Genomic DNA, 24572 nt, shown 5'->3' with positions numbered 1-24572 from the left:
GAGTGACGTCATGTCATCATGTCGTCATGAAGTTAGTTGTCGTCATGTTTTGTTATGACGATGACGTCATTAAAGGTATTTAAGAAATTTGTTCAAAGACAAATTTTTAATTGTAAGAAGATCGTGGACGGAAAAATATTTAATTGTAAAATGACTGAAGAACCTACAATGACAACAGCCGAGGAAGCTGCTCAAAGAGTCTATGCCAAAAAACTTGCTGCTGATAGAGAAAGTAAGAAAAGAAAGCGTGCCGAGGAATGACAAGAACAGCAAGAAAACAGGCTTGCGGCTGATAGAGAAAGTAAGAACAGAAAGCGTGCCGAGGAATCACAAAAGAAACATGAAAACAGGCTTGTGGCTTCAAGAGATAATGCCAGATTAGGAATGTGCAATTTCCGTCAACGAAGGCGTGTCGAGGAACTACCAGAGCAACGCGAAACCAGACTTGCTGCTAAAGGAGAAAGTGAAAAAAACAAGGCGTGCCGAGGAATCACAAGAGCAACGTGAAGACAGGCTTGTGGCTTCAAGAGATAATGCCAAAAGAAAGCGTGCCGAGGAATAGCAAGAGCAATGTGAAAATTATCGCATGGCATTCAGGTACAGCCCAGTCGATGATTATAGTAGATGTGTTCAAATCGGGACTATGTCTAAAATTTGTCCCTACTGCAAGGCCTTGAAATTTAATGGTGAAACAATGGGAATGTGTTGCGCCTCAGGAAAAGTTAAACTTCCTCAACTGGCTGCACCCCCAGAGCCATTGAAGACTTTGCTTACTGGAACTACGTCAGAATTTAAGTTTTTTTTATCAAAAATCAGAAAATATAACTCATGTTTCCAAAAGACGTCGTTTGGTGCCCAAATCGAAAATCCAGATAAAACTTTCAAAGTAAAAGGATAAATTTATCATAGATCAGGGTCCCTTCTACCATTCTCAGGCGAGAATCATATATTTTTACAATTGTACTTCATCAGTGATAGAAATTCTGAATTGAATGCACGTTGCGAAATTTCTCCCGACGTTGAAAGGACAATCGTTTCCCAATCGCAACATCTTCTCCACGAAAATAATAATTTTGTGCGTCTGTTCAAAACAGCCATCGATTTGATGCCTACTGATACGCATGAAATTGTTATTTCCGCCGACAAAACGCCTCCTGGCCAAAATGTGCGTAGATACAACTATCGACGAAGTGGTAATCGTTATGGTCGGTGATCAGTTTTTACCTCGAGATATTATTCTTCATAAGCGAAACGCTCAGTTGGTAAGAATTGCTGAAACTCATCGATGCTACGATGCCCTACAATATCCTATCATTTTTTGGGATGGAGCCGACGGCTATCACTTTAATATTAAATTGATAAATCCAGCCACTAACAAAGAAATGAATAAGAAATGCAGTGCAATGCATTATTATTCCTATAGACTAATCATTCGGCAGGATGAAGACAATTATATTTTAAAATGCCGTCAATTGTTTCACCAACACATCGTTGATATGTATGCAAAAATTGAATCAGAACGTTTGCTATTTATCCGTCTGAATCAGACCAAGCTCCGCTCTGAACAATACATTCATTTGCGAGATGCAGTTGTAAATGACGGTAATACCACAAACGTTTGAAGATCAACGATTTTACCTTCGTCATATGCTGGCAGTCCCCGTCATATGCATGAATATGCTCAAGATGCTATTGCGTATGTTCATCTCTATGGTCGTCCAGATTTATCTATTACATTTACATGTAATCAATCTTGGGACGAGATACAGCAGCTTTTACTTCAAGGACAATCGGCGGTTCATAGACATGACATTACGTCCCGTGTCTTCCGGCAAAAGTTGAAATCACTGATAAACTACATAGTAAAACTTGAAGTGTTTGGGTCAGTGCGATGCTGGGTATACTCAGTGGAATGGCAAAAACGAGGATTGCCACACGCACATATACTAATCTGGCTACATTATAAAATTACTTCTAATGAAATTGATGATGTGATTTCCGCTGAAATACCTGATGAAAATGTTGATAAGGGGTTGTATGATATTGTTGTAAAAAATATGATACATGGACCTTGCGGTGAACTGAACGAAAATTCACCATGCATGGCCAAAGGAAGGTGCACAAAGCAATATCCTCGACTTTTAGTACCCAACACAATTACTAGCAATGATGGTTACCCACAATATAGAAGAAGATCTACTGAAGATGACGGTAAAACAGCAATAATAAAAAAGCGTAACGGTACCACCATCGAAGTAGATAACCAGTGGGGTGTTCCATATTCCCCATTATTATCAAAAACATTTAACGCACACATAAACGTTGAATACTGTAACTCCGTAAAGGCAATCAAATACATATGTAAATACATCAACAAAGGCAGTGACATGGCAGTTTTTGGCTTGCAGTCCGAAATCAAAGATATCGACGAAATCGTTCAATACCAGGCTGGAAGATACATAAGCAGTAATGAAGCTGTTTGGCGAATTCTTTCATTTCCGATACATGAACGTAGTCCAGCTGTTGTTCACTTAGCGGTACATTTACAGAATGGTGAACGTGTTTATTTTTCAGAATCCAACGTGTAACAAAAAGCCCTGAATCCAACGGATACAAAGTTAACTGCTTTCTTTTCGCTATGCAAAAATGATTCTTTTGCAAAAAACTGCTGTATACTGAAGTGCCTTCGTATTACACGTGCAATATTAAAAATAAAGTATTTGAATATCGAAAACAGGGTAAGTCAGTCGACGGCCAACCTATCATCTTCAAAGATACCACGATAGGAAGACTCTACACCGTTCACCCCAATCAACATGAATGCTTCTTTCTACGCCTGATTTTGGTGAATGTACCCGGTCCGACGTCCTTTGAGTATTTGAGAACTGTAAACGGTACTATAAATGACACTTGCCGTAGTGCATGCCAAGCTCTGAATTTATTGGAGAATGACCAACACTGGGATAACTGCATCAATGACGCGTACGAAACTTCAACTCCAAGTCAAATTCATGCATTGTTTGGAATCATACTAACAACTTGCTCTCCTTCAGCTCCTACAGAGTTATGGGAAAAATATAAATCGAAAATGTCCGAAGATATACTCCATCGAAAACGGTTAGAGACGTCAGATATGACTTTTGATTTTACATCAGAAATTTATAACTACACTTTAGTTATTATAGAAGAATCCTCTTCAGGATTTGGGAATACCTTCACCTAATCGTACCGCCGCTGTTTCGACATGTGTAGAATTGGATCTTGAACAAAGTTACAGTACGAGTGATCTATTGTCGTATGTACAAAATAACATTTCCAAGTTAATGTCGAAACAAAAAGACATTTATGATACGATAATGCATTGTGTCGATAACAACATTGGAGAAATTTTCTTTTTGGATGCGCCAGGAGGTACCGGTAAAACATTAGTGATAAAACTGATTCTGGCCTCAATTCGAACAAAAAATGATATAGCGTTGGCAATTGCGTGGTCCGGAATAGCCGCAACGTTGCTGCCTGGTGGAAGAACTGCTCATTCCGCTTTGAAATTGCCTCTGAATTTGCATTCTACAGAAACTCCCACGTACAATATTTCCAAATCATCTGGGATGGGTAAAGTATTGCAGCAATGCAAACTTATTATTTGGGACGAGTGCACAATGGCACACAAAAAATTGCTCGAGGCTCTGGATCAATGTTTGAAAGATTTACGAGGGAATTCGAAACCCTTTGGCAGCATATTAATATTGCTTGCGGGAGATTTCAGGCAAACATTACCTACAATACCTAGATCAACCCCTGCAGACGAAATGAATGCTTGCCTGAAAAATTTTAATTTATGGGCACACGTAAAGACATTAAAATTAACTACAAATATGCGTGTCCGATTGCAAAACGATGACTCTGGTTAAACATTTTCAGATCAGTTGCTGGCAATTGGAAACGGAAAGCTCCCAGTAGATTCAATTTCAGGACGTATACAACTACCTGCTGAATTCTGTAATTTAGTGACATCCAAAAATGAATTGATTGAAAAAGTATTTCCGAAAATTCTAAACAATTATAAAAATAATAAATGGCTAAGTGAAAGAGCGATTCTTGCACCCAAAAATATAGACGTTCACGAAATCAACAATATTGTTTTGACCAAGATTCGAGACTAGGCAGTCCTTTACAAGTCAGTCGACACAGTTTTGGAACCAAATGAGGCGGTTAATTATCCATCTAAATTTTTAAATTCCGTGGATCTTTCAGGGTTTCCACCACACGTGCTACAACTAAAAATAGGCGTACCAATAATATTGTTACGTAACATAAACCCACCAAAGCTTTGCAATGGCACGCGACTTGCCGTAAAAAAAAAAACAAAAAAACAATGGAAAACGCAATAGAGGCCACAATCTTGACTGAGCCTTTTGAGGGTGAGGCTGTTCTTATTCCTCGCATTCCCATGATTCCAACAGATCTGCCTTTTTAATTTAAAAGATTGCAATTCCCAATTCGAGTAGCATTTGCAATCACCATCAACAAAGCTCAAGGTCAATCATTAGAAAAATGTGGTATAGATCTTAATACTGATTGTTTTTCCCATGGACAATTGTACGTTGCATGTTCGAGGGTCGGTAAACCTGACAATCTATTTATATGCAGCGACAATTGGACAGCGAAGAATGTTGTATATTCGCAAGTTTTACGCAGTTAATTTGTATTGTATCTATCTATCTATCTATCTATATAAAAACGAGTTGTGTGTATGCATGTTTGTTTGTTTGTAAAAAGATCGTTTGCATATGACGTCATTATAAGTACATAAGGCTTTGTATATGCACAGACAATGGGAAAGCCAAGAATGTTGTATATTCGCAAGTTTTACGTAGTTCAAAACACATATATAAATCTATCTATATTCATAGGTGGTACAAAGGGACACAACTACAATGGCGCGTAACCAATATGGCGCGTAACGACTTACGCGCGCGGGGGGCTTGGGGGGCGCAAAGCGCCCCCACCAACTAGGTGTTGGGGTGGCGCGAAGCGCCACCCCAACAGCTAGTATTTTATAATTTTCAATCCTTTAGAATACGCTATTGAAATTTCTTTGAGACAATGGTGAAGTTCAAAAACATCTTCTGGTTTATTGGCCAAAGAATCGATGAATCTTCTCACAAGATCTGCACAAGGTTATGTCAAAGCAAGCTTCCTTATAAAGACCTGATATACGGGCTAATCTACAACCACTGATAAATCCAGAGTACCAAGAGCAGTGAATCTACATATAACGCTGAGATCGACATCACTATTGGAAGAACATTCATGAAGGGGCTTTAAAAATCTGAGCACAGTCTCTCTATCACAAGAAAATAATTGTGTCGGGAAGCATCTCTGGTGGATTTTTTTGCACTGGCAAGATCGTCTTGGCCCAAAGTCAATATAGTTACAAAATCATGTAAGTCGAAAGTTACATGCTCTGTGCTGTTTGGTGGTTTAGATGAAGAATTTAAATTCTCCAAATAATGCAAAATATCTTCAGCGGGACAGCACACATGAGACACCCATGCGTCTTTTGGTTTCCAGAAGGTTTAATCAAAAGCTTGATCAGCAAGCTATCCTTACAGTCAGGAAAACTTCTTTGGGGTCCAGAAAATTCTACCTAAATGTAAATTAAGCAGCCAAAGGGAATTTAAGACAAATAAAATGAACAAAGAAAAGTGTATCAGCTATTGTGAAGGAAGGATGGTTGGTCATTCAGTAGGCAGGGGGATGCCTAAAAGAGCGAATTTCAGTGTCCAAGTTGTCTAAAAATCCATGAGCCTTCAGATAAATATATAAAGGGGTATAGAAGTCTGGGGGTAGGGATTATTCACTCATACCTCTTTATTTAGACTAAACCTGGATAAGGGTGCTGCAAGGTTATCTTACTGCAGAAAATAGTTTCTGATATTTATTTTAAAGCTTCTTTTAACTAAACTAATTTGCTTCCTTTCATAAAATCATATACAATGATGTGCAAGTTCGTATCAGCTATTATGAAGGAAGGGTTATAGATCATTTTGTAGGCAGAGGAAAGGGCTGATGCCTCAAAGGGTGCATTTTAATGCCAAAATATCCAAACTCTCATTGAAAATTCAGGCAAATATAGAATTAATGTGAGACACCGGGGGGGGGGAGCTAGAAATTGATACCTAATCCTTCTTGACTTTCGGGATTATTTATGATCTACGTATTCATTATTAAAGTAAAAAGTAGTATTAACCCTAATGCAAGCAGAACTTATTTCCTATAGGAGGCAGTTCCCCCTCCTCAGCTACCTCGCAGTCGTTCAACTTCAGAAGATTCTTATTCGATCGGAAATTGAGAGTTCTAATACCTTATCTTAAAGTAAAAAGTGATTGGAGAGCAGCCAGCCCCTGTCCTAGGACCTTCTTTTAATATCTGGTCCTTCTAAACCCCTCAGGACATCTGATCAGTATTTTGAGGTACACATTTTGTTCTGAACAGTTGACAGATATCAATAAGTTTGCACACAAGAATGACGTTTCCCTCATAGCTCTGGAATAAGGGTATTAGATTATGGAAGCTGTTAATTCTTTATAGATAATAAACGAAAAAAACAATTTTTTTTTAACCAAAAGTAAGCAGCGACATTAAAACTTAAAACCAACAGAACTTACTCCATACATGAAAGGGGCTGCTCCCTCCTCAACGTCCCGCTGTTTACGCTAAAGTTTGACTATTTCTCTCAACTCTACTTTTTAAAATAATAAAAAACTTTAGCGTAAAGAATGGAGCGTTGGAGAGGGAACTGCCAATGCAGAAGGAAAAAATCCCTTTTCCTCAAAATGCAGCCCGAAAAGGGCCAGGATATTGCCCAAAACTTTGTTCCCACTCACTTTAAATGGAAGGGGCTATTTTAGAAACTGGAGAGGTGGATCTTTCGATTGAAACTGAAAGTTTGCGTATCCTTTTTAAAGACTGAAAGCTACAGGAGGGCAATCAGCCTCCCTCTTGGCTCCTTTTCTGCTATTCAGCCCTCCTTTAACTTCTATGATATCGAATAAAATTTTGAGATATCCGTTTTGCTACAAAAATTAGAAATTTCTAATAAGTTTTCCTGCGGGGTTGATATCACCCTACAGCCCCAAGGCTAAACTTTATATCACCCTGCTATGATAGTTCAACTCCCAGAAACACAAAACAAAAGAATTAAAATAAAATTAAAATTAAAAAATAAATACTATGAAACGTTCTCCACATTGCTAATTGTATTTCAAAAATATGCTCTAATGTAATTAGTACTTTTGAAAATTCGTATATTCCCAGTTTAATTCAAAACAGTCAATTTACGAAGCTGTAGGGGGAGAGGTGCATTTTTTAAAATCTAGGGCGGACATTTTTTTTAATGAAAATACCAAGGAAAGTGTATTTTTCAAAGAGAATCCCTAGAAAGTTATTTTCGAAGTCTAGGCAAAAAGTCTAGAGAAGGCACTTATCCACCCAATGCCCTCCACTCAACTGATGGGCTTGATCAAAACCTAGCGCTTCTAATAAATTACGCATGACTGTGCTGTGTTCATCTGGTTGTCAACTACATTTTCAGCATTATTCGGCTATAATTTGCCATAATATGGGCAAAAACAAGACCTCCGCCAGATGAGTTTTTCTATGTGGCAAAGTCACAAATACAGTTCTATGTGGCAAGTATGCTTTCGAGGAGAGGAGAAAAAAGATTGAAAACATTTGCTGGCAAGAAAAGTAGGTAAATTAGTATTATATGAAAAACACTCGACAAGTGAAGTTTGGTTAATGCTAACGAAATAAAACAAAATATGATGAAAATATAACACTTCATTAGCAAAGTTGTGAAAACTACAACAAAGAATTATGAAAGGGGGGTCCAGAGCACATTATATCAGATACGTAACCTAAACTAACCTTACCTGACCAAAAATACCAACTAAATATTAAATTAAAATATAGCTACTATGTATTTTCCCAACGAGCCGAAGCTAATTGTCTGGTATGAATACTGTGAAAATCGGGTAATATCTCATACTCGCAATCACAATTTTCGAGTGTTTCTCGTATAAATACTTAAGTACCGGAAAGTATTATCCTTTGTCCAAACATTACAAAATCCTCTTATTTTATGCACTCTTGTGTTCCAGGGGAAGGGGGAGTTTTTTGTGTACCTTTCTGTTCCAAGGAGGAGGGTGGGGGTGTTGAGTTTGTCTAATCCTTCCTTTTGAGGATGTCCATGAAAAAACTTATTATTTATTTATCCCCTGGAAAAAAGGAACACAGTAGGACCTAGGCAAGATTCACATTAATTTTTTTTTCCAGTTTTCCTCTCCGACGGTCAACACCATACCATGGACAAACAAAAAGACACGAAACATGTGCAAATTCTATGCCAAGAATTTCCTCTGACTATGAGTGTCTCGTAGAAGAATGACATTATTTAGCTCTTATGTTAAGCTATCAAAGCAGGGTTGACGACATTAAGAAATTTGAATGTCAAGTACCCAATACCCAAAACTTTTTTCGGTTGACCCCCCCCCAAAAAAAAATTTTCTTTAGAGAAAATGGGGTTTGATAAGACCAACAAAATACCGCATACAACAAAACGGATATTTCGAGAAGACAGCTGCTTCCCTTCCTCAGCAATATTAGAGAAAGTCCTAAAAAAAACAGTTCACATTTTCTGAGCGAAAATGGGAACGATTTAGATCATAAAAAAGTGAAAAAATAAATAAATTGACAAAAATAAAGAACGTGAATATCAAAATGAAATAAAACCCAAATTGGAAGAATAAAAAAACTATCAATACAAAATAAAATAACAGGTAAAAAGAATCAAAACAATAAACCCCCCCCCAAAAAAAAAAAAAAATCAGCGACACACCCTAAATCTAACGACTAACAATGTTCTCAGTTAAAATCTAGACAAGCAACTAAGATTTTTTCAAATGAAATAAAATATATAGCAGAGAATATATAGCAGAGCTCATTGTGTTGGTGTGCCTCAAATCATGTCAAATCGTATTGAAAGCTGAAATGTTTTGGAAATTCAAAAATATCACAAAATAATGAGATGTAGGATGACTTTAACCTTAGAAGCCTCCTGGTACGCTTGACATAAATAACTCCACTGTGTCAATCGCCGGAAACAGGAATCCCAACAGTAAAGGGTCCCAGGGTGTTCTATAGCATGCAGCTTCTTTGCAATAGTGGTCAAAGAAGGTTAAATCTTTAAACCAGAATTAGGCTAGCTAAATCAATCTTATCGTGCCTACCTTCGAAAATATTTTCAATTTGAAAAAAGGTAATTACTTCAGAAACTGAAAATTCCAAAAAAAAGACCATCTTGAATTTGAATTTCTGGTTTCTGCGTGTTATTTCAACCAAACTCAAGTTCTTGATCTAAGTAAAATTGGTTTCTCTGCCTTGGTTCAGAGATAATTAGCTTAGCGTGAGTGAAATAGACTTCTATGCATTTATATTTTAATTAATATTTAATATACAGATTTGGTTAGGTATTTAATATAATGCGTTCTGGGTGGCCTGCTTTCCATAGTTCTCTATTGTGGTTTCGTTGATTTGTTACTAAAGTATTACTGTTTCGTCAGATTTTGGTATATTTCATTATGATTAACCTAACTTCACTTCTTAACTGTGGTCGGGGTAACACGTAAGTACCGCTTTTGTCATGGTTCCTGTGGAAAGTTTGGGAAACCCTACTTTACAGCACATCTTTAGAAACTTTCATTGGAGTCCAAACTATACAATATGCTAGGCTTTTAGAAGACGACAGTGGATTGGTTGGTTCAGAATTATTTAAGTCGAAATGACATGGACAAATCACTTTTTCTTTTCTCTTATCTTTGCAATAAAAACATTAAGCCAATTTAATCTTAGGGCCTGATCAGTTTTACATAGCAATTATATTTTTTTCTTTGCAATATTTTGACAAGTTATTATTTGAAAAATGAGGATCTTTCAACGTCTCTCAATCCAAGACTATCGGTCAATCTAAGAACTAATCTGAGTATCTTTCCCTTTTATAATATTTGATGTTCAAAATTCCCTCTATCTTCTTTTTGATGACAGCCGCCTTTTCCCATGTTATTAAATGGCTAATTTATTGCCAGCAAGTGCGCTAAAACTAGTCATTATCCTAACATTAACTTCTGGAAAATGTTTCTGCTAGCTCGGATTGGTGGAAACTTGGACCAATAGAAAATCATGATTGTTACAGCAATCCCATGTTTTTATGAGCCTTTGTGGCAACATGTTCAAACCGCTGCGGTATTCAATGATTTTAGTCTTCATTCCGCCTATGTCCTGAAAATGCAGCCCCTATTTAGACCTTCATCTCAGCAATTAGCTTACGAAAATTTTCAGCATTTGAATCAGCAGAGACTGAACTTTCATAATTTTCAAAGTGAGAGGTTAAACTCGTTTAGTGAAGACGACTTGGATCGAACCGCAACACCTGACAGCAATGAAAGTACAATTGATACGTACGAAGCTAGCCCTATACGAACAGACGAAAATTCTAATAAGCATAATGAAGTAAAAAAAGGTAAGAATCCAGCCTAACTTAAGTAGCCTATTCGATGATTGGTAATACCATGCAAGACTAGGGGTTATGACTGAAAAATAGGCTGTTTGCAGGGGGTCCCCATCGGCAAGGACATATCCAGGTTTTTTTCTGGGAGAGGGGGTTACAGAAAACAACTTAAAAACTATCAAAACATCTTTATATGCATTTTTGTTGTAATTTTACGATTCGTGCAAAAATTTCGAGGGGAGGGGGTTCAAACCCTATAGCCCATCCCCCTTGAATATGTCCTTGTCCATAGGGCTAGAATATTGGAAAAAGTAAGGGCAATAGAAGAGCAAAATAAATTGGAGAACTGGATAAAATCTGGGCTCGTTTTATTTTTGCAACCCTTCACCAGCGAGCTTCTAAGGTAAAACTTTTCCTTTGTTGTTGAATTTGTTCTTCATTCGTTTAGTATCAAAAATTGATTCGTTTAAAAACTCCTACCCCTTTCTTTATGACAAAAGTAAAATTGTATATTATGTAACAAATTTAGTTATATAATAGATCTGTGAGAATTTTAACCCTTTTGCTTTAAAGGGAGCCGCTTATTTTTTAGGTTCTGCTCATTTAATTTAGTTTGTCTTAAGTTGAGAACTTATTTTGCTTTTTAACGGGTATGGCGTTTGTAATTCCAACTAGGCTTATTCTCCGGAAGAATTTGTTGCACCGGAAATAAGAGGGCAATAGTTATACTGGCTCGGAGCCAGGATTGGATGTAAAGTGGGCCTTTCTACGATGCCAAGTGGATATTTTGCGACACTACATTTCAAAGATAATATTTTAGCAGTATAAATTAAAATGAAAGCAATTTTAAGCCGTTCTTTATCCAACATTTGCATTTTAGATTTGAATTGTCTATAAGAATATAAATTAACCCGGTGAACATCGGTCATACATTAACATAATAGTCGATGATTTGAGACTGGTGTAGGCCTAATATCCAAACTTTAATATAAATTGATGTTTAGTTTTAGACCAAATCATCAATAACACAAAACAAGCCCTTCGGCTTATTTTGGCTTTTCATCCAACGAAAATTCTAGGCGAACTTTCTATATTTCTCTGGGGCGTTGTTTCTGGAAAGCAAGGTGGGACAGTTTGATCCCCCAATAGATTGGAGAAAACATAATTATATAGCCCACGCCCCTTGACTATCCAGATATGGACCCCTCTTGCCCCCCCCCCCAATAAAAATGTTGGGGCTACGCCCCTGATATTTCCTATTACATTTTGATTACTTAACAAAAATAAAAAATGAAATGTCATATACAGTATTTACATTAGTTTCTTGAATAAAACGAAGATAATCAGCGATGATAATCTAGATATTTGCCCGGTGCTCTATTGAAGTTTTTGGGAAATTAGTTGGAAGAATATATTTTTAAACACGGGGTTGTCAATAAGATGGCACGCAGTAGCTCTTACACCGACGGCGCTCTGTTTTGCTGCCGAGCAGTGTTGCCAACAGCGGTACAATATTACCATTTTGGTACATTTCACCTCTAAAGGTACATTCTGGTACAATCAAAAATTTCCTGGTACATTTTACAAAATGTGGTACAATATGGTACAATAAGATTTGATTGGGCGTCAGGACGCAGTGAGCAGAGGGAATTGTAGTTTTTATTTGTTTTCTCTTCTAGAGTTTTAAGTTTTCCTTTACACATTTATTTAAGTGCCTGTTTTTGGCCTCTTGCGGTCATAATATAGCGTGAAGCAGCACAGCCATCTGTAGGGTAAGTACAAAATAGGTGAGGAGATAAAATAGGTATTTGGAGGAGTGACACCAAAATGGTCTCTGCAGGAGAAAGGAGGTCTCCCAAATATCTTTGAAAGAAGATATCTGATACTTTGTTCTCTTTATTCTAATGTAATTTTCCGATCGTGCACGTGTTGTGCGTAGCGCAAAAAAAAATTTTCGTCTTGCCCGTAGCACGAAACGCAAAAAAATAGATATGGTACAATTTTTTAATCAGTGGTACAATTTTGGAGCGTTTTGCGGTACTTTTTCTTCCGAAGCGTTGGCAACACTGCTGCCGAGGCGTTAGAGGTGAACAAGGTGTCAGGGGCTCGGCAGGTAATTAAATTTTTTAGTGGGGTAACATCCTTCAACACAGGAAAAAAAGATCGTTACTTGGACACCAAAGACAGGGATGTTTCTAGGTGGGGGGGGGGGGGATCGGAATCTCCCCGCCCCTGAAATCTATTTTTTGGGAATTTCTGGGTGCTTGTAAAAAAAATTTGCATAGATGCTTCATTGGAGGCTATTATTAAAAATTAGACATAAAGAAAGTAAAACAGTTCAAAATAGGGATGATACCTTTTTATTGAGAGTGAAATATAAAATTATTTAACTGGATATTTCGAACCAGAAATATCCAGGATATTTCGAACCATCATCAGCAGTAAAACTGCTGATGATGAACACTGTATATTTGTTCAAAATATCCAGTTAAATAATTTTATATTTCACTCTCAATAAAAAGGTATCATCCCTATTTTGAACTGCTTTACTTTCGTCATGGAAAGGCAGTGTGGTCTTCGAAGTTATCTTAGACATAAAGATTTTGGAGGTTAAGGCGTGAAGGTTCCTTTCAGGCTCAAGTTGGATAGAGTGAGTAAGCAATACAGTAGTCCTTACCTTACAAGCTTTTGCAGTCCTTACAGGCTTACAGGCTCCTTACAGGCTTTTGCAGTCCTTACCAGCAGTGCTGATCTCCTTTTCGTGACCTTCGGCAGGGAAGTGCAATTGGGGGCTTTCGCACACTTCCTGTTTACTTTCCCCAGATTTTTTCCAGGTATACATTTGAAGCTGGGTTGAATCTAGCTTAACATAGTCAAATCGGATAGAGGAATGTTACTAGTGTGTAGTCACGTTTTAATTGTAAACACAAGAAAAGATTAATGATTGAAAAAAAGTAGTTCAATCTTTTAATTGTGAATCGGGTGTTTGTCCGTATTTATACATTTCAATCATGAGCATTAGCTCACCGTCTCATATCACGCGTCTTAGTTCAAATGAAATGAAAAGGTGTAATCCAAATAAACGAAAGAGATTGGTACGGGCAATTGCTTGTACAAGTCACTAGTTATTTCGACCAGTTATTGTCAGAGATTTGAAAAAGAAAGGTTTATGTTGAGATTATCGTTTTAATTGATTTGTTGTGATTTATTATCTTAGGTGAGTTTTTCTTGATGCTATTTCATCGTTCTTTCCAGTTGTGTGATTTTTCGGTTAGATTAATTGAGGTTTTTGCCTTTTCAATGGTTTCAATCCGAGTTTTACGTTTCCATGAGAATTGTCTTAGAATAGTTTTAGTTACTCGTTTAGTCACCAATTTATCAAATAATAAGATAGAAAAATTCGACTATGTTAATGCCAAAGCTGTTGCTTTAGTTTTGGAAATTTAAGATTTATCTCATCCCTCAAACAAGCAAGCTCTGTTGGATTTCCAATACGTAAATGCCTATCTTTTCCAGGTCTCAAGATCTTTAGCAGCTTTTACTTTTCCCAAAATCAAAGTCAAGAGCTAGAAACCAGAGCTACTGATATCAGGAGGGTATTGCTGTGTTTTGATACCTTAAAAACCCTCAAGTACATCTGAAGCACAGTAATTCACTTGAAATCCAAAATCTGAAAAATACTTCTCACTAAAAAATCTAAAATCTTCTTCACTAAAAAAATCTTTTCACTATATTAATCCTACAAGTACATTACTTCACTTTACCCCCCCCCCCCCCCAATAAAGCATTATACAGCTCGCTATATTTACATCCCCGTAATATTTTACAATAGCACAATTCCTTATTGTTTTGCAGCGAATGCTAGTCAAGCGGCGGGAATGAAAGAATCCCACTCGAGGGGGGGGGGTTAAACAATAAGACAAGATAAAACAATGTACTTTTAGAAGTGAGATAAGGAAATGTTTATGCTTTTTTAAAGTTGTATCTGTTTTTTTTAAAGTGTTTCTGTTTTTTTTTAAGGTTTCCTTCAATTGCGCCCCTGAGCTTCAGACTTTACCAATCATTCTTTTGAATAAAACTAACTCTACCGCTAAAAAATACGAAGTTGTTTTCCATTTCCTTCGCTCCTGTAAAATTTATTATGTGCAAACAAGAACATATCCAGGGGGATCTGGCCCCCCCCCTATGAAAATTTTGTCCGACTCGTAAAAACATAACAAAATGCGTATATATATATACATTTCTTTTTAAAAGTCCCCCCCTCCGAAAAAAAATACCCCCAAACAAAATGTTGGATATGCCCTTGTGTGCAGAGGTCAGATCCAAGGTATACCATTGTTGTAACAAATGGTCAGATGGACAAGATGGTCAGGTTATGTTTTGTAGACGAAGGTTGATAGATTAAATAAAAGTATGCTTTTCGATAATGCAGTTTGAGTGAAGTGAAAAGAAGGACGTCTCTAATTTGGGTGGGAAGAGGTCATAACAAAATACTTAAATAAATGAAAATTAAGTGAAAGGAGTAAGTGTGAAGTGGAGGAGGGGTTACTTTTCTGGGTTCGTTTCCCTCAAGTGGCTTAATGCTGCGATGAGTTATTATTAGTGGTACTTAGGGTGCTTAGTACGATACACAAGTACCGTACTTAGTAATAGTGAACTTCGATAGTCTCCGTGATGTTTCCGCTTAGCTACTTTTGACCTTTTAATCAATGGGATAGTTTCTAATGAATCACTATTTACCTATAATTAATGTCATTGCAAGGAATGTGAATTGTCTTACCAAAAAGAATTCTTTGCAACTAACACATTTTTCTTAGTAAGATACCAAACCTTATTTTCCTTTTTGTTTATCCCTTGCTCTACACAACATTGGCTATTATTTAAGGGTAACTTAGGCTACTAATCTTAAACTGCAATAGCGCGACAATTTTAAGTAGGAAATTTATTTTGAATCTTAACTTTTTTACTTTTTTTTTTACTGGAAATCGACTCTACTCCATAGCTCAATTCTTTTTAATGTTGAAATGAAATCTGAAGTAAATAAATAATTAATTCTTTTAACCGTAAAGCATTTTTTTTTATTTTTAGTTTCCTAGGTAGTTCCACATTTGATCAGATTTGCATACAATGTAGAGTCTCCAAACACCCTTCAACCAACTGGTGTATTTTCAATCACGCATACAGTTTTTTGTCAGAGGGGTTCAAGTTTGGCGAAGAAATCAATTTGAGGGTAGGGCAGTGGCGGTTCTGGCTTCTCTTGCACCCGGGGTGAAAAATTAAATAACGCCCACCCTGTCTCCCACAAAATTTTAGGCCAAATTTCAACAAAATTTTCATTCAATAACAAGATTATTTCAATTTTTCATTTGATTAATAAGTTATTCTTTAATATTTTCCAATTTATTATTTAAACTATTTGATTATTATTAGTTCTTCCAATTTAAGTATTTTAATTATTATTTATTTCAGTATTAAAAATGAAAAAAAGTTAATATATAAAAATAAATTGATTAATTAAAAAATAATAATTAAAATACTGAAATTGGAAGAACTAATAATAATTAAATAGTTTAAATAATAACAAAATTGTCAAAATATAAATTTCTCAAAATCAAAATAATAACAAATTTTAACAAAATGTTCATCCAGTAACAACATTATTTCAATTATTCAATTCATTAATAAGTTATTCTTTAATTATACTCCAATTTATCATTTAAACTATTTAATTATTATTAATTCTTCCAATTTAAGTATCTTAATTATTATTTTTTTAATTAATCAATTTATTTTTATATATTAACTTTTTCAATTTTTTAACTGCACTCTCTACTTAATTATTATTTGAAATTTCGTACCCCTAAAATTTACGCACCCTGTGAAAGTGCCCTTCTTCCCCCCTTAAAACCACCTCGGAAGGTGGGAGGGGCAATAATGAGAACAATTGTTTGAAAATTTTAGTAAGAAGTGCCCGGGAATCCGAGAAAATCTAGAATTGAAGCGGGAGAGTGGACTGCAGGGCTTATCTTTATCCTATGCCCACCCAAGCATACTTTCTTGTGTATATTTTAAATCTAGATAAAATTTATTAGGCACATATTTTTAAAAGGAAAAGTTTTGTTTTTTTTTTCTAGAAAAGACGGGATCTAGGACATTTTGGTTTTAAGTATGTGTAAAGAAATGTAGGACACTGCTCAGTCAATTTTCTTTACAGAGCAATCTTCCGGTCAACATCCTTCCACTTCACAAAACACAGCTTCTAATTTAAACGAAATTCCTATGAGGAGGTACAGAACAGCATTCACTAGAGAGCAGCTTGGACGCTTAGAAAAAGAATTTTTGCAAGAAAATTATGTGTCAAGACCTAGGAGATGTGAATTAGCTGCTCAACTTGGCCTGCAGGAATCCACTATCAAGGTTAGTTTCTGAATGCGCTTATTTAAGCTTGATTCCTAAACCATGCTAAAAGAAGGCGCATCTCACTTTTTTCATAGGTCATATTCTAGAATATCTGGGGAGAACGGGCTTTACGTAAAACAGCTGGATAGATGATTCTCAAGCTAGATGTAGAGTCCTTTTTTTAGAGAAGGCTGGGCTTCATTCTGTTCAGTTTAAAAAGCATCCAAGGATTCTATAGAGCCTTTTCAAGACTAGTGTTTACAGGGGCCTGACGTCTGTTCGAATAAAGAAAGTTGCAGATTTCCATATATTAACTTCTTAAAGTTTATAGGAAATCCAGAATTTAGTAAGCAGCTATAGAAATCTTATAATGCAGAGGTTTTCACTCACTCTTTTTTACATACCGACGGCTACAGGCCGATATTGAGAGTTATTCTCTCATCTGACTTAGCCTTCATTTTGGTGAAGCTAAATATCAAAAGGGGTTGTTAACGACCTTATTTTGAAGCCTGTTTTTTCTTAAGTTTTTGAGCTATAATCCAAATATAATCCGAAGTTCAGACATAATCCAATCTCTGAACTTCGGCTAAAAATAAGTAACGATCTTATTTTGAAGCCTGTTTTTTTTTAAGTTTTTGAGCCATAATCCAAATATAATCCGAAGTTCAGACATAATCCAATCTCTGAACTTCGGCGATCTTATTTTGAAGCCTGTTTTTTTTTTAAGTTTTTGAGCCATAATCCAAATATAATCCGAAGTTCAGACATAATCCAATCTCTGAACTTCGGCGATCTTATTTTGAAGCCTGTTTTTTTTAAGTTTTTGAGCCATAATCCAAATATAATCCGAAGTTCAGACATAATTCAATCTCTGAACTTCGGCTAAAAATAAGTAGCGACCTTATTTTTAAGCGTTTTTTTTTAGTTTTTGAGCCATAATCCAAATATAATCCGAAGTTCAGACATAATCCAATCTCTGAACTTCGGCTAAAAATAAGTAACGACCTTATTTTGAAGCCTGTTTTTTTTAAGTTTTTGAGCCATAATCCAAATATAATCCGAAGTTCAGACATAATCCAATCTCTGAACTTCGGCTAAAAATAAGTAGCGACCTTATTTTTAAGCCTGTTTTTTTTTTAAGTTTTTGAGCCATAATCCAAATATAATCCGAAGTTCAGACATAATCCAATCTCTGAACTTCGGCTAAAAATAAGTAAAACATAAAATCATGATTACCCAGATTCAAAAATTCTCGCGTAAAAAAAAACAAAAGTGAACTAGCAGCTAGTTCACCAATCACAAATTAACTGCACTAACTGTAGTTTTCGGCAAGAAAATGGCAGGGGAAAGAATCAACTCTTGCGTTAACTTTACGTATGTATTTTAGAACCAACCAGCATAAAGATCTGCCACGTATGCTTTGAGCCACCTGTCAACCACATAAGGGGATATATATTTCTTTTGTTCCATATTCCCTGCGAAAAAAAAACAACATTACAACTCACGTTTTATTATGCAACGCTGTTGAAACATCCCCATAATAACAAAAATAAATTTGTCATGTGAGTCCTATGAAATTTGTTGAGTCTGTTGTCCGTTGAGGAGCTTGCAAAGATTATTACTTAGGGTTTAGATCCATCGTACTAATCTTACATCTATGACTTGTTTTATAGGCTGTGGGGGATATTTTTTGCTACTTTTTAGCGTTTTTCTGTTCTTACTTAAATTTAGTAATTGTATTTGCTTATGGTACTTTTTTGGGTCAAAAAAGATGAATTTTTAATTCCAGTGTCGATTTCTGCTCCTAAATTGATTCTGCCTTAAATTAGCCAAATGTATCCTACTTACCAATCATAGCAAACGGGGCCATTACGTATGGGACGGAGGGGGGACACCTCCCATGTTTTAGTGCACTTCAAAAATTATTGCTTCGCATTTTATCTATCATATATCAGTAAAGCTAGTACAAATAAAGCTAATAATCATATTTTCCGATGTTTGCAGGATTATAGAAAACTAGCGTTTGACTGAAAACACAGAAACCAAGTATAAAAAACAAGAGCGTGGATATATCAAATTAAAAGTGAGTACGCAGCCTGACAAGAACAAACTAATCTATAAAGCTGCTCGCAATCTTACACCATCCGTGATATCAGTAACTTTCGTTATACAATTAAAATTGTCTTAAAAACAAAAGTATAAAAGTAAATACTTTTTTAATAACCGCAAAGTCACTGAACAGCATACGGAAATATTGGATTGATTTGTCAGGTAACATTTAGGTCTCAGCAGCTATAATACCAATAGTGAGTCATAAATAATCTTAAATTGCAAGAACTACATTTTAGTATTACTAAAAAAAAAAAATCCTTTATTTGTATGCTGTAAAACGTGACCTTAATCGGTTTCTTTCTACTGTACCAAAACTCCTTTATTATTTTGTGTTTTTAGTAAAGCGCTAGTCTTCTATAATCCTGCAAACATAGGGAGATACAATTATTTGGCTTATTTGTACTAGCTTTATTGATATATGTTAGATAGACTGTGAAGCAATAATGTTTTTTCGTTTTAAGTTTCAACTTCGCTCTTTACTTCCCTCAAAAAGCTTTGTTTTTTAAATTAATCTTTGTCCGTTTTTAATTTAAATTTAATGCAGAAGCAACACTGCAATGATATTTTTAGTTTTCTTCAAGGGGGGGGGGGCAACACCCTCATATACGAAATAATTTCTGTTCGTTTTAAGTTTTGATGTCGCTCCTTTCTTTCAGTTGAAAAAATTATTTAATTTCTGATCGTTTGTCAAATAATGCCGAGAAATCCCCGCTACACAAAACGATGTAGATGAATTATGGAGGTGGGCAACCTCGACAGTTAAGAAAGAGTAACTGTTTTCTAAAGAAGATTCTTAAGGTTTTCAAAACCTAAGCAAAATTTTGTGTATGTCTAACTTATTTCACTAAACATCTCCCCCCTCCCCCCTGATAAACACCAAAAAACATTAGACATACAGGTGTGAAATAACAATAAACAAGAAAAAGTTCGAAAGTAACCTGACAACCAGAAAAATATCACAGAAAAAAAATGCTAATAGGTTCTTAGTGCTATGATTTCTCTATATATATTACAATAGTTTAATTGTGTCTATAAAATAGTAAAAAAAGAAAATAATGTGAATAAATAAATCTAACAATAAGCAATCCTTATTTGAAGATACAACTTTGAGTGGTTCCAGAACCATATGGCTACCCTTCTCCAACCCCTAGGTGGCAAGGGGCTGGGGTCCAGGGCGTAATTTGTTCCAAAAATAGTGTATGGAACACTTCATAATTCACAAAAAAATATAAAAAAATAGTGAATTAACTGAAAAATAATCATATATAAGGCAGAAAACCATGATTTAAATAAAAATGTCTGATTAAGGAACTGAACCCTTGCCATTCTGATTCAAAATTTAACGCGCTAGTAACTGTACTACGGCGGCTTATGATCGAAATCAATTTATTTGTTGTTGTAGGACCAAGTTGTGTAACCTAAAGACCTTTTCCCAAAAACTATGGAGAGCTAAGTCATCCCCAAAAGCATAGTTATTGGACCTTATTCAGCGAATACATTTGTAATTGGCTATTATAAAATATTGAGCTGACAAAAGCTTCTATTATAAAAAGCGAGAGCATTAAACTATATTTGGCGAGGTTCAACTTTTGCGAACAGGAGGAGGGAAGGGGTGAGTCAAAGACTAGTCATTTGTAATTTTGAGGTTCAATTATTAGTTCATCTATGATTATCTGCCTCTTAAGAGCATTCTATATTTTAAAAATCATTTTATGAGCCCTAACGACGGTTGACCGTGTTAAAGAGTTCATGGTGAATTGTCCAAACGGACTAATGAGACCTACTAAAGGACTGGGAGGGAGAGTATACGGGAGGGGTTCTTGTAAATTTTTCTTACTTATGAAGAGCATTGTAAATTGAAAAAAAAAAAGGTTGAATGAGTCTTCTGGTTATTTTCTGGTACCACTGGTCTTATAAAATTGCCGCTGAAAAAAGTGGACACCAAGAAGAAAATCATAAGGAGAGACATAATTAGGCACACAAATATAAAAAACACGACTGACACCACTAACTACTATTCAGGGAAGGGGAGGGGGGTCTAAAATAGGTTTAGCGAGAATTTTAAAGGTTATGACTTGTGGATAATCCCCAAAACCCACCCACCCAACCAGTGCAGTAAAAAATGGTGAGATATAGGATTTTTCCAGCTACAAAAACGGAAAATTTTTAGTTTTGAAGTGCAATTTCCAGTGCTCCCATTCCCCCCTTTCAGAATGAATGCGCTAACTTAACCATTGAAATTATTTTACCACCTTGGGAATAAACCCTTTCCCAATATTCTATTACCACCGATTTAGTACAATCAACTTCTGAAAAAAACATGCATTTATGAATGCATAAAGATGGGTCGTCTCGTGATGGAATCTCGTGTTTTCGTATGCAGAGAGCTAAGACGTTCTGGGCTTTGGGCACGTGGAATTTGTTGCTACAATTTCCTCAAGATCGCCACACTTCTGATACAGCTTATGTGAGATAACTTCAAACACACTAGAATTTGTGTTATTTTCAATCAGCACCAAATGAGTTTTCCAGTTTTTTCCAGTTTTTTATCTTTTTATTATTGACGATTTGATAATGGTTTGATATATAAGCAAATAAGATATTATGTAATGGGGCTCCAATGGGAGGCTTGTAAAAGTAGGCACAAAATCAGCAAAAAGATACTATGGCTCTTTGTATACTATCCAGACAAACGAAAACCCGTGCGTTACTCATTGAATTTATTCATCAAACCAATGAATGTCACAAACGCACGCAACAAGTGTGTTTATAACCCTTTGAGAACTCGAAAAAGCTTGAGTAGATTAAAAAAGAAAAGTAGATTATACTACTATCTACTTTTCTTATACTACTGTATACCTGTAGATTATACTACTGTATACCTGTTTTTGACCCCTCCTCCTCCTTCCATATACAATTGTTATTATGACTTTAAAGTCATCACTGATGACATTAATTTAAACATTCAATAAAAAAGGAATTTGTTGAAGATGTATTAAATAGGAAAACAATTAAAGAAATTAGTCAGAACTCCTTGGAGCCTGGGACCTTTTTTATTTTTTTTTCTCTGTGGTCTGCGCATGCCCCTGTAATTTTCTTGTTCATCATGGCTCAAAACGAAAAGTTTAAAAATGAAAATATCACCACTACTCTCATCTATAAGGGTTTTACAATTCAATTCTTATTTTTCTTTTAGGTATGGTTTCAAAATCGAAGGATGAAGGACAAGCGACAGAGAATGGCCATGGCTTGGCCTATGACAGATCCAATGTTTGCAGCTTATCTCCTTCAAGTAGCTGGATGCGCCTACCCTTATCCTCCTATGGGTCTAACTCCTCAATTGCCTGGACCTTATCAAATACCCCAAGCTGCCCGTCTGTACGGAGGAATCCCACTGCGTCCCCAACCACAACCTGCAAACCCTCTCTTAAGAAGTGCTCCGATCATGCCCTGCTTAGATCAGTCAAATTCATTTCTACCGTCAGCATTTGGCGCAATGTCCAGCTTTAGATATTCAGATATGAAGCCGGAGGCCACCTCTAACCGAGATCAGAAGGAGTACATCCCAACACCTCCAAACTCGTCAGCCTCTGATAGGCTACCGACCACTACATCACCTACGAATTCACCTTACACTAATGGTGTTCCATTTACGGAGTTCACAAGAAGTTATCCCCATTTTAATCAGGAAAGGTCAAATTCTGACTTAAGATCTAGTCCTACCATGAGTCCATCACCTAAAAATCTCTCTTCAAATGATAAGCCAAAACTATTTCAACCCTACAAACTCGGTGAAGAGAAGTAATATTTTTGTTGTTGTTTTTTTTTCAGTGTTGTATAGATTTTTTTTCGTCATGTCTTAATTAAATCGTTACAAGTTAAACTTATAGCTAAAGATGGAATACTGGCTAAATACAATTTTGTAAGAGTGGCACTTTCATTTTAATACTTCTTCTTTCAGTTTTACTTTCTCTTTTTTTTAACTTTTTAGACAAATTTCTATTCAATTGGACTACAGGAACTAAGCTGAAAACGATGTACACACATCACATACAACCAAGGAAAAAAAACACCAAGCAGACATACGCAAATAATCTTATTTCTTAGGAAATGCATACCATGAGGGGAATAAAACCAGGAAAGATGATATAAATTTCCGAAGAAAAACTATGAAAATCAGAGGAAGAATCATACAAATTCTAACGGTTTCGAGGAGGGATGGGGGTCTCCTAATATTCAGATTTAAGAGTAGGGCATCATAGTTTTAAATCTAACATTACTGTGCAATATCGACTGCATTATATAGTGCAGTTTTTATTCCCTAGAGCTTTAGCTTAAATGTGTTGCATATTGCTCTGATGTTCTCCAGAATAATTGTTTACTAATTGTTTTTTGGTACCCGTCTGACTGACCGTATTTCAGACAATAGCTTGTGCGAAAAAATGTGGTACTATCCTGACTTCATGGGCTATAATGAGAGAAAAGTTGAGATGGATAGGGTACGTTCTACGGATCAGATATAACAGATCACCGAAGATCGTCCATTTCGGCAAACCATCTAAGCCCAAACGAAAAGCAGGTCGTAATTGGATTGGAGGAGGTCGCAAGGAAGGATTTAAGGGACATTAAAACTTCTTGAAAGGGTATAAAGAGGAAGGAATTAATAAGATTGCGATGGAGGAGTGTGCTCAGTCGAGTCGACCTCGGGCGGCTTGGTTCTGCAGTGAGTTGTTAGTAATAGTAACAGTAGATATATTGCCCTAAAAAAAAAATTCTAGGAGTTACTCTGTAGAGCTTTCCTATAAAGGGATCAAATCATCTTGAGTTGTGACCCTCTTATTAGTTTTTCTATGTGTATGTGCTTGTTTTCGATGATGTTATATTAACCTTCTTATGATGTTCAGACTGGCTGAGATTCTGACAGTTAAACAACGATCGTGTTAACTTCTGTTTCTTGGTTGTGAAGAACGGCAGTATTATTAGAAACCAATATACCTAAGAAACACATAAATACTTTATTTGGGCTTAAAATTTTAGGTAAAAGGGAGTCAAGTTCCGATATCCGTCCTAGTAAAATACAGCCTGCTGGGACAAGGATGTTGTTTCTTTTAGAGAGATTTTTGAAGGATTTGAAGTAGTGTCCTTCTTTTCCTTTAACCTTTTCCTTTCACACGTAGTAGAGAGACGCCATATTTCCAAAACTCTCAAGCTCAACACACTGTGTGTCCAAATCCTTCAAGATCATTTTTTGTAATATTGGCTCTTGGCAAAAAAGAATTGACTCACTTGACTTCAGCCTCATGCGTTCTTGAAGGTCACTTAGGGCTTCTTCGCCCATCATACTATTTATGTAACTCCTGTATAAACTTCTGTTTTCTGCCAGACTTAGTAGATGTACCATGCTGATTAACAAAAATCGTTGATGCAAGAAATACTTTCAGAAAAGGCTTAAAAATCATCAACATCTTTCAATAAATTTTGAACTAAATTT

General features: G+C 35.9%; 1 protein-coding gene across 1 annotated transcript; it reads left to right on the top strand.

Moving 5' to 3' along the window:
• Window positions 1–10307: 10307 nt before the first annotated feature.
• Window positions 10308–23015, top strand: LOC136036310 (homeobox protein vab-7-like). The gene is made up of 3 exons (XM_065718460.1): window positions 10308–10582; window positions 16785–16987; window positions 22278–23015. The coding sequence occupies exons 1-3, from the start codon at window positions 10348–10350 to the stop codon at window positions 22884–22886; spliced, it is 1047 nt and encodes a 348-aa protein (XP_065574532.1). The 5' UTR covers window positions 10308–10347; the 3' UTR covers window positions 22887–23015.
• The last annotated feature ends 1557 nt before the right edge of the window (window positions 23016–24572 follow it).

Source organism: Artemia franciscana, chromosome 15 (assembly GCF_032884065.1).
Source record: "Artemia franciscana chromosome 15, ASM3288406v1, whole genome shotgun sequence".
In the NCBI taxonomy this organism is placed as follows: Eukaryota; Metazoa; Arthropoda; class Branchiopoda; order Anostraca; family Artemiidae; genus Artemia; species Artemia franciscana.
The sequence above is the reverse complement of the archived record's forward strand: the minus strand, read 5'-3'. Positions and strand labels throughout refer to the sequence as shown.